Here is a 10157-nt window from a genome sequence, read left to right on the forward strand (position 1 = left end):
CAAAACGCCCGGCTGCAGCGGAACTCGGCTCGATTCCGAGCCCGCCGCCGTCGGGGCTGCCGACGGAGCGGCTCCGCTCCCGCGGTGTCGGGGAAGTTTCTATAAATACCTGCGCGGGCCCCGCGGGAAGGGCGCCGCGTGGGCGCCGCGACTGAAGCCCCGCAGGAGGGACGGGCTGGATTGAGACATCAGAGCGCAGGGCGGCCGCCCGCCCCCCGCTCCCTCCCCTCCGCCAGCTCATTAGAAGCTCCGTGAATCGGAACGGCTGAAAAACACAGCCAGAACCGCTTTCCTAATGGAAAAACACTTCATAATATTTGGTGTCAGAGAAGAAAACAAGTTTCTGATGATGTCAAAACGTCCTCCCTCCGCGGTGCCGAACACGCGCTTCAGCTGTTCTGTACGGAGATCGTTCTTTTTTTCTTTTTCCCCCTTAGAAATTCCCACGTTTTGGTTTGCACGCTTCGGAGCAGCCTGCGCTGTGGGGAGAGCCGGACCTGTGGCCGCCCCACAGCCTCGGCGGGGAGAGCCGGAGCCTGGGCGGGTTGCGGCGGGTTCCCGGCTCCTCGCCAACCAGCGCCGCGTGGCAGCTTGGGCCCAAGGGGGCTTTTTGCAACTGGGGCTGTGGAAGGCACTGGGGGCCGTGGCGGTGCTGGGAGGAGCGTGACGGTGCCTTGTTCCCTCCTGCTTTCCCCCCGCAGGTGACCCCGCGGGGAGCAGCCCGCAAGATGCCGCGGCTCCGGGCAGGATGCTGACACCATGAGAGGCTACCATGGGGAGCGCAGCCAGGCCCAGCACCCCCCGGCGCCCCGCTGCCGCTGCGTCCCCGAGGACTGCCCCCAGCCTCTCGACTACCTCCGCCGCGGCGCCGAGAGCCGGCAGCCCTGTCCGCTCAGCCCCAGCGAGCCCTGTTCCTTGGAGCATCCCTGCTGCCCGCCGCGGAGCCCCGGGGCCGCCGCCGAGCGCCCCGGCGGGCCCCTGAGCGAGCCGCCCGCCGCCAGCGCCAGCAGCACCTTCCCGAGGATGCACCACGCGCAGCAGCCCTACGACTCCTGCGACGAATGCATGGCGACCGCCCACCCCGCCAGCAAGATCAACCGCCTGCCCCCGACGCTGCTGGACCAGTTCGAGAAGCAGCTGCCGCTGCACCACGACGGCTTCCACACGCTGCAGTACCAGCGAGCCAACGCCGCCGAGCCGCGCAGTGAGAGCCCCAGCCGCATCCGCCACCTGGTCCACTCTGTCCAGAAGCTCTTCGCCAAGTCACACTCCCTGGAGACGCCGGCCAAGCGGGACTACAACGGCACCAAGATGGACGGCCGCGGGGACGGCTACCACCACCACCACCACCATCACCACCACCAGTCTCGCCACGGCAAGCGGAGCAAGAGCAAGGACCGCAAGGTGGACTCCCGGCACCGGTCCAAGATGATGGGCTGGTGGAGCTCCGATGACAACCTGGACAGCGACAGCAGCTACATGGTGTCCGGACGGCACGCCGTGGACCAGGGCACCCAGTACTGCGTAGACACTCCCGAAAGTGCCTTCAGAGACTTGACCTTGAAGAGTCTAAAGAGTGGCGGGGAAGGAAAATGCCTGGCCTGCGCCGGCATGTCCATGTCTCTGGACGGCCAGACGCTCAAGAGGAGCGCCTGGCACACCATGACCGTCAGCCAGGCCCGGGAGGCTTATCCCAGCTCCGGCAGTGGCACGGAGAAAACCCTGATGCTTCAAGAGGCAAAGGCCAAAGACAGAGCCTACCAGTACCTGCAGGTGAGGGGCAGCTGGGCAGCGCTGCTGGCCCGGGGACGGGGACCTGCGGGGCATTGCTGGTGCTGCCAGCCCCTGTGGAGCCCGTCTGGTGATGCCGGCATGGGGCCATGTCCCATGGTGGAGAGCACAGRGATGCGTCAGCTCTGCTTCCTGACCTTCTGGGACTCCCCGAGTGCCAGGGTCCCCTCGCACGTCCCCTGCCCGTGCTGACTCACGGGCCAGCTCCAGGCTTGGCCACTTGCCCTGGCAGCTGAGGAGCTGGCGGGGGGCTGAGAGCCTGCACAGAGCAGGGGTCTGCCCCGTCTCCAGGGCTTGTCCCCAGCACAGCGCTGTCCCTGCTGTCCCCGCTCTCCTCGCAGGGCCATGCAGAGCCCCATCTGYCCTTCCCTTTCTCCCACGGCTTTTGGGGTTGAACCTGCTTGGTCTCCACCAGGCTCCTCTCGCCCCCGCGTCTCTCACCCTCCTCTGGGCTTTTAAGCCAGTGGCACCTGGCCCCGCGCCGCTGCCCGGCCCTGTCGCTGGGCGCCCTTCTAGGTCACCCCCTTGCCAATTAAAAACTAATTATCTCTTGGCTGCCTTTCCTGGGGGAAGGAGACAGTGAGCGGAAGAGCCGCGCTGGCCCGGGGGCCCCCTCTGCCTGCGGCTGCGGTCGCGCTGGGCGCTCGGCTCCGGGCGCGCGGCCCCGGGAACGCCGCCCGGCCCCCGGAACCGGGTGAGGACCCCGTGGTGCCGGCGTCATCGGCACGGTGCGTGGCGGAGCCGGCAGCCACCGTGCTGGCCGGGCGCCCACACCGGGATGGGAGGGATCTGGCCCGGCCTCGGCTGCTGGGGCGGCTGCGAGGTGGGAGCAGCCGCGGGCGGCCGGGCTCTGGGGAGAGGTCGGGGGACGCCAGCCTGGCCAGGAGGTGCTGGAAAGGGGCCGATGGCAGGATTGCAGCTCTCCGTCCYCAGGGAAATGCGGAGAGGGGGCAGGAGGGGGAGACGGGAACCTCGGGGGCAGATGGCCCTGGGCCAGGGGCTCGGTGAGAAGCAGCCACGGGGGCTCGGGTGCTGCGGGTGGTCGGGTGAGAGGAGCCTTTTCAGCGGTCCGTCGTGCCTAAGGCAGCGCTCCCGGATGCTGCAGCTGCTGCAGAGAGCCTGAGCTGGGGACAGGAAAGTGCTCCTGCTGCRGCCACCGGCCGAGGTCCGACCGTGCACGCTCACCGAGGTGCAGTCATACGCACGGGCCGGGCTCGGGCCRTGCACGTGCGCCAGCTTTGGACYGCGTGTGCCCGTGCCACRTGGCTGGGCCAGGGCTCCGCTCAGYGTCCTGGGCCGCAGGACCCCGGCGTCGGCGTCAGCGTCCTCCCACGCTTGCCTCCCGTGCCAGGTGCCGCAGGATGAGTGGAGCGGGTACCCGGCGGTGGGCAAGGACGGGGAGATCCCCTGCCGGCGGATGCGCAGCGGCAGCTACATCAAGGCCATGGGCGACGAGGACAGCGGCGACTCGGACGCCAGCGCCAAAGTGTCGCCCAAGGCAGCCTCGCGGCGGGACAGCTATCGCCGCTCCTCCAGCGCCGACCAGGCCAGGACCAAGTAAGGGCCATCGCCCTCCGGGCTCAGCTCTGGAACGGGGCTGGTGCGCGGCGCTGGGGGCTCCCAGAACTGGGGACGGGTGCAGATCTCGYGCGCGTGGGCAGTTGCTCTCCTGAGTTCAGCTTGGTCCTGCTCCGTGGGGCACCGCTCCTGGGCGAGGGCGTGAGTTACCTTGCTGCAGCCACATGCAACAATTTGGGAGGAGAGGAAATATGAGGAAGCTGCAGCCTAGGTGGGTGACAGGCTGGTTTCTTGTCCTCCGCTGTGCAACCTGCTGCGCTCACCAGTAACCCCGGGGCGGTGTGCCTGCACAGCAGAGGAGAAAGTATTTGTCTTCAGTATCTTGGAATTAAGATTTTATGAACTCTCCTCTCCAGATGAGTGTATTTGTACTGGTGGATGGTCAGGACAGCTTTTCAGGGCAGCTATAAAYCTGCACCCATGGTGACTGGCTCTGTTTTCCGAGGCACTGGCTCAGAAACGCTCACGCGATTGCCTGGGTGCTGCATGTTGCACGGCGTGCAGCGGGGGCATTGCATGTGCCGTTACTGCAACCGCTTCTGCAGCGAGCTGTGCCGCTGCCCCAGCATCTTGGTGCCAAACCGAGACAGCGAGCAAAGCCCAAAGGCTGAAATGCACGGCACCAGCGTGCRAAGGTGACCCAGGCCCAATGGCCTGGGAGGCTCGTGCCGGGCCCCGACCTACGGCAAGCTTTGGGAAGGCTTGGGGCGGCGGGGCGGGGGTCTCTGGAGGGGGGGCGGCAGCTGAGGCCCGCGGGAGCACTGTGGCTGCTGCTGTTTCCGAGTGCTCTGCTTGAACATGTTGCTTTTGGTGCCATCCCTTCTATTCCCACTGTCTCTCATTAGGTTTGCAAGTAGGCACTATTCTGATTCATATATCTGTAACTGTCCCAGCTGCTGCACGCCACCTCGAATGCTCCCTCGGGGACAGGGCTACGGGCGCTCCTTCACCACCGGCCAGGTAAGGCGGGCCGGGCCGGGCGCCGTGCTTGGTGCCTCCCGCGTCCCGGCTGGCACCGGCACGTCCCGCGCTGCTCCGGGTGGCAAGGCGCAGCGGGGTCTGCGTGGTGGGGACGGGGCTGCCCGTCGCGGGGCCAGCTCCCACCCGGGCTGGCAGGAGCCCASGGGGCCGGCGAGGTGGGTCCTCGGCGCGGCCCCTTCGCAGGGCTGGGTGCAGCTGCAGGGGGTGGCGGGGGGTCCCGGGGCGGCCGGAGGAGCCGGGTGCCCGCTGGCCCCAGCCCGGCCTCACCCGCCGCTCTCCCCAGATCAACGACGAGCTCAACCACCAGTTCGAGGCCGTGTGCGAGTCCGTGTTCGGCGAGGTGGAGTCGCAGGCCGTGGAGGCGCTGGACCTGCCCGGCTGCTTCCGCATGCGGAGCCACAGCTACCTGCGGGCCATCCAGGCGGGCTGCTCCCAGGACGACGACTGCCTCTCGCTCTTCTCCATGTCGGGCCCCGCCGGGCCAGCCATCACCAGCAGCATCCTGAAGCCCAGCACCTGTGAGTACCGGGGTGGTGGGGCTCGGCCGCGCGAGGGTCCCCACGTCTCCCCGCTGCCTCGCGGAGACGCCCGCCTTTCCCGCGACGGGACGCCCGCGGTCTCCCCCGGCCCCCCTCATCCTGCCCCGTGCAAACCGCCCGGCAGCCGCATGGGCATCCTGTGGCTGGATGCGGGATGCTCCATCCCACCGGCTGCTCTCCGCTCGCTGCCTCCCTCCCTCTGCTTCTTTCCCCTGCTCTGTTCCCCCAGGCTCTGCCCCTTGCTGCAGTGCCTTGGCCAGTGTGGGTYGGGGGTGATTTCCTATCCCCTTTTGGGGATAAACTGGCCGAACGGCCAGTCTGAGAGCCCACAAATGCCCTCTGCAGCCGGTGTCCCTGGCCTGCCGCAGCCCCGGCGGCGTGCCCGGCGGAGGCGGAGGAGGTGGGCGCCGTGCCTGCGGGGCGCTCGGTTCGCGGGAGGGAATGGGGAAGCGTCTCTTGTTTCCTGCGACTTTTCACCATGCGCCTCTCCCACAACAGCCTTCAGTTACAGAAAAGCTCCACCTCCCATCCCTCCAGGAACCAAAGCCAAGCCCCTCATCTCCGTCACGGCGCAGAGCAGCACCGAGTCYGCCCACGAGAGCTACCTGCCCGGCGAGGTCGCCCGCAGCCCCGCCTGGTCCAAAGATGCCGCGGCGCGCTGCAACTCRGCGGAGAGCCTGGAGAGCTCCAAGGTCACGGCCATGTCGCTCGACCTGCCCCCGGTCCAGCCCCGCACCTCTCCCAAGCCCTCCACGCTCATCATCAAGGCCATCCCTGGCCGGGAGGAACTGAGGAGCTTGGCTCGGCAGAGGAAGTGGCGCCCCTCCATCGGAGTCCAGGTGGGCCCCCCTGCTCCCGCCGTCCGTCCCGGGTGCAGCCGGGGGCCGGGTCTGCCCCAGCGCTGCCGGCAGCGCGGGGCTGCTGCTGCGTATCCCGCTGCTGCCAGGGTGCCCCTGTGGTGGCCCTGCCGCCGCCCCGGCTCTGCCCTTGCACCCTGCTCCGGGCTCTGGGGATGCTCCAAGCCGAACGGTGCCGGCTGGGCAGCAAGCAGTGGGCGCTGCCCGGCCCCGCGGCRGCCTTCGCGCGGCCGCGTTGGCTGATGCAAACGCACGTGCACGAGCCGCCCGTGCCCGCGGCGCCTCAGAGCGCCCTTCCCAACCTGTTCTCCCTCCGGTGCCCGCGGCAGGTGGAGGCCATCTCCGACTCGGACACAGAGAGCCGGAGCCAGAGGGAATTCCACTCCATCGGGGTGCAGGTGGAGGAAGACAAAAGGTAAAAGCTGACGAAACACGGCTGCTAGCGCCTGTCCCTCCAAGGTCTTGTTTGCCCGGGGCTGGGGCTTGAACCTGGCCAAGACTCGGGTGAAACCTTTGGGCTTTCCTGACACAAAACGGGAATATTGGCGTGGGCGGGAGCGTGGTGAGCTGGGCCCGGCCCCGCTCGTGCAGCCGCAGCGGGGCAGCGCGGCGGCTCGGGGGAGCCCGCTGAACGTGCGTCTTCTCACCTCGACAAGGCGCGGGGTGCACGTTCCTCGCCTGTCCCGCAGCATCCGTCCGGCTCCGGTGGCTATGAAACCGGCTGGGAGCACGGGAAACGTGGGAACGGCGGCCACGAGCAGCCGTCCCCGCGGAGCCAGCCACTCGGGTCCCCACCCTGTCCTGCCCGTGGACACCCCGCACCCAGCCCGTACCTGCGATGGTCCCAGCGTGGCAGTGCTGGGCTTGTGGGGCCACCGGCACAGCGGGCCGCCCTCGCTTCCCGGGGGTCCCCAACGTCGCCGGGGGCCCTGCCGTCCCCACGAGGGTCCCCACCTGCTCCCGCTCTCCCCTCCGCAGGCGAGCTCGCTTCAAGCGCTCCAACAGCGTGACGGCGGGCGTGCAGGCGGACCTGGAGCTGGAGGGCTTCGCCGGGCTGGCCGTGGCCACCGAGGACAAGGCCCTGCAGTTCGGGCGGCCCTTCCAGCGGCACTCCTCGGAGCCCGAGTCCACCCGGCAGTACTCGGTGTACAAGACGGTGCACACGCAGGGCCAGTGGGCATACCGGGAGGACTACCAGATGCAGTATGACACCGTGGAGGTGCCACGCCGGGACTCCTGGAGGGACCGGGGCTCCCGCAGCCTCCCCGACTCCGGCCGGGCCTCCCCCTGCCACCGGGATGGGGAATGGTTCATCAAACTCCTGCAGGCTGAGGTGGAGAAGATGGAGGGCTGGTGCCAGCAGATGGAGAGGGAGGCGGAGGACTACGACCTGCCGGAGGAGAGTGAGTTGGGACAGGCTGTGAGGCTGGSATTTCCTGGAGGGCTGGATGGCCCCAGGGGTGGCCACCTTGGAGCATCTCCCCTGCAGGTGATGCCACTTGGCTCGGAGAGGGTTGAAGAGGTTAGGATCTAAGTGGCAAGAGACACCTGGAAACCCTCTGGGATGAGCAGGGTCTGGAGCAGTGCAGAGAGGAGACCCCATGCARGCTTTTGGTCTGAGCTCCCTGGGCCCTCCCCAGAGGAGAGGGCTGGAGGGCAACATTCAGTGCTGAGCTACTCCTAAATGAGGGAGCAAATTATTGCCGAGCAGTTGGGAGGAAAGATGGCTGCTACCCTGGGGAGGAACTAACCTTGTGCTTTCTCCTGGGGCCTCCCCAGTCCTGGAGAAGATCCGCAGTGCTGTGGGCAGTGCTCAGCTCCTCATGTCCCAGAAGGTGCAACAGTTCTACCGACTCTGCCAGCAGAACATGGTGAGTGCCTGGCCACCACAGCACCATCCCTGACCCTTTCCAGCCTGGAGAAGTGGGCAAGGAGGAAAAGGCTTTCTGGCTGGATCTCAAGTGCTGGGGAGGATAAAGAGCCCTTTTCCTTGGTGACTATGGTATTTTCCTCTCAGGCAGAGGGGCACAAAGGGGGTACTTCCCAAACTGCCCCATCCTGGTGGCTGCCTTGGTTCTGGGGCAAAGACCTATCCAGGATATTGTACCTAGGGCACCTTAGCTGATGAAGAGGGGATTTTTGAGGGGTTGGGCCCCTCTGCTGCACTACGCAATGGGTGAGATGGGAGGTTGGTRCTCCAAGCCTGGGTGGTGGCCAGCAGACCCCAGCGTCCCACAGGGCCGACATGGCCAATCTGGTGTGTCCTCCTCCCCGCAGGATCCCAACGCATTCCCCGTGCCCACCTTCCAAGACCTGGCTGGGTTCTGGGACCTCCTGCAGCTCTCCATCGAGGATGTCAGCATGAAGTTTGCAGAGCTCCAGCAGCTCAAGGCCAACGGGTGGAAGATCATTGAGACCAAGGTAAGCGAGCAGAGCCCTGCCTGCTGCCCAGCTGGTGATCCTGGGGACACGCTCGCTTCTCTGGGCAGAGCAGTCCCAGTCCTCAGCCGCCCCAGGGCCTGGAGGCTGCGCTGCTTGCTTGGCAGAAGGATCCATGGGGTTTTTAACAAGACGCAGGGAGGGCTTGCCCAGGCTGATGTTTGGGTACTGGACGCTGTGCTGAGGCAGAGCATCCGTGCGCAGGGGAGCTCGAGGCTCGCGCGGGCCCCCGGACGGGGAGTGCGGGYGAGCGCTGCCGTTTGCGCCATCCCGCCCTTCGTCCTTCTCTCCTAACGCACCTGCATCCAAATCGCTGCTGCTGAGTTATCGCCAGCAAAACCGGCAGGCGTTTTTAGCAAAAGCTCGGAAAACAAAGAACGGGGGAAAACGGGCCTGAGAAACAGGCCTGTGCTCCGCTGCGGTGCSGGAGCACGGCCGGCGCGGGCGGCCGCGCCGGGGGTGCGGGTCCCTGCGCCGTGCGTGCCCGGCCCTGAGGCTCCGCCGGTGCTGCGCAGGAGGAGAAGAAGGTGCCTCCCCCGATACCAAAGAAGCCGCCGCGCTCCAAGGTGCACCCGGTGAAGGAGCGCTCCCTGGACTCGGTGGACCGGCAGCGGCAGGAGGCCCGCAAGMGGCTCCTGGCGGCCAAGCGAGCCGCCTCCTTCCGCCAGAACTCGGCCACCGAGAGCGCCGACAGCATCGAGATCTACATCCCCGAGGCGCAGACCCGGCTGTGACGGGGCCTCGGCTTTTCTACGCGGACTGGACGGAGAGTCCGTCGCTCACTGTGATCGGGGGCCGCGGGGACACCCCGGGGGCGGCTCGCGGCCCGCTCACAGCCTCTCTCTTTTCTATCTCAGACGTTTCACGGATCCGACGGCGAACGACCGCCGAGCTGGTGGTGCCCCGTCGTCCCCCTCCGGTCCCCACTCCCCTCTTTCCAACCCGGCCACCCGTCCGGCGGAGGGGCGACCCCGGCCCCGCCGGGGAGGGGGCCGCAGGCAGGCCCCCGCCGCCCCTCCGTGAGCCCCTGCCGTGCCGCCGCGGGGACGTGCCGCGGCCGCCGCTCCGCCCCCGGTGCGGCGGGGCACCCAGGGGGCCGTGGCCGCTATACATATATAAATATATCCTGAGGAATAAAGCAGAAACTACACGTGCCCGGAGCTGTGTTCTGGCTGGTGGGACTAGGAGCAGAGCAGCAGGAAATCCATGGCAACAGAGAGCCGGCCCCGCTGCCCTCGGCACCGCGCATCAGCGCCGACGCGCCCGTCTGTCTTTCTCCGAACCCTCTCCCGTCTCCCTCCCTCCGTGCCCGGCTTTGCCCCCCGCTTCCCGCGCGCGCCCGGGACTGCGCCCGCAGCGCACCCGCGAGCCGGGGGGCCCGGGCGGACGGGCGCCGCTTGGCGAGTCGCTGCCGGTGGGAGCTGCTTTCCTCGCGCGACGGGTGCGCGAGCGAGGCGGCAGCGGCGGGGAGAGCAGCGGTGGGCGAGCCGGGAGGCGCCACGCCGGCCTTTCCGTGCCTCCCCCCCCCGGAGCCGTGCCAGCCGGCCGGCCACCATCGGGGGCTACGTTGGGGTGCAGCGCTGGCCCCGCTCCCCGAGCTCACCCCGGCACGGGCTGACCCTGGAGCGGCGCAGCTTCCCCCAGGGTGCTGCGCGGAGCGGGGAAGCCTGTGCCCCCCCCACCCCCCTCCATCCCCGTCTCCTCTGGCCTCTGGGGTCCCTGCAGGGCGGCACCTCTCCTCCCCCCTTTTCCCCGTGCAGAGCCCTGGGTGCCCTCGCGGCCCCGGGAAGCCCCCCAAGCCCCGCGCTGCCCTCCCGCCTCTGCTTGGCAGCGGGGAGCCCGTCTGCCCTGTGCCCCCCGGCACGGGGCAGCCTGCCCCCCTTCGCCTCCCCTCCGGCGCAGCCAGCCGCTGGCAGCGGGGCGCTGAGCCCCCCCCCCCGGGTGGGGCCGGTCCCCCAAACCCGGGGGCCAA

General features: G+C 68.2%; 1 protein-coding gene across 2 annotated transcripts; it reads left to right on the forward strand.

Moving 5' to 3' along the window:
• Positions 1–713: 713 nt before the first annotated feature.
• On the forward strand, positions 714–9216 carry DLGAP3 (DLG associated protein 3). Of its 2 annotated transcripts, none has more exons than XM_085306725.1 (10): positions 714–1773; positions 3143–3348; positions 4215–4329; positions 4634–4868; positions 5388–5728; positions 6076–6161; positions 6725–7149; positions 7526–7617; positions 8024–8167; positions 8701–9216. In XM_085306725.1, the coding sequence occupies exons 1-10, from the start codon at positions 760–762 to the stop codon at positions 8917–8919; spliced, it is 2877 nt and encodes a 958-aa protein (XP_085162851.1). In that variant the 5' UTR covers positions 714–759; the 3' UTR covers positions 8920–9216. The 2 variants fall into 2 exon arrangements, with proteins under 2 accessions (XP_085162851.1, XP_085162852.1); XM_085306726.1 differs by having other exon boundaries at positions 4263–4329.
• Positions 9217–10157: the final 941 nt, after the last annotated feature.

This window comes from Rhea americana, unplaced genomic scaffold, assembly GCF_003343005.1.
Source record: "Rhea americana isolate MKP2758 unplaced genomic scaffold, rheAme1 scaffold_246, whole genome shotgun sequence".
NCBI classification, from domain to species: Eukaryota; Metazoa; Chordata; class Aves; order Rheiformes; family Rheidae; genus Rhea; species Rhea americana.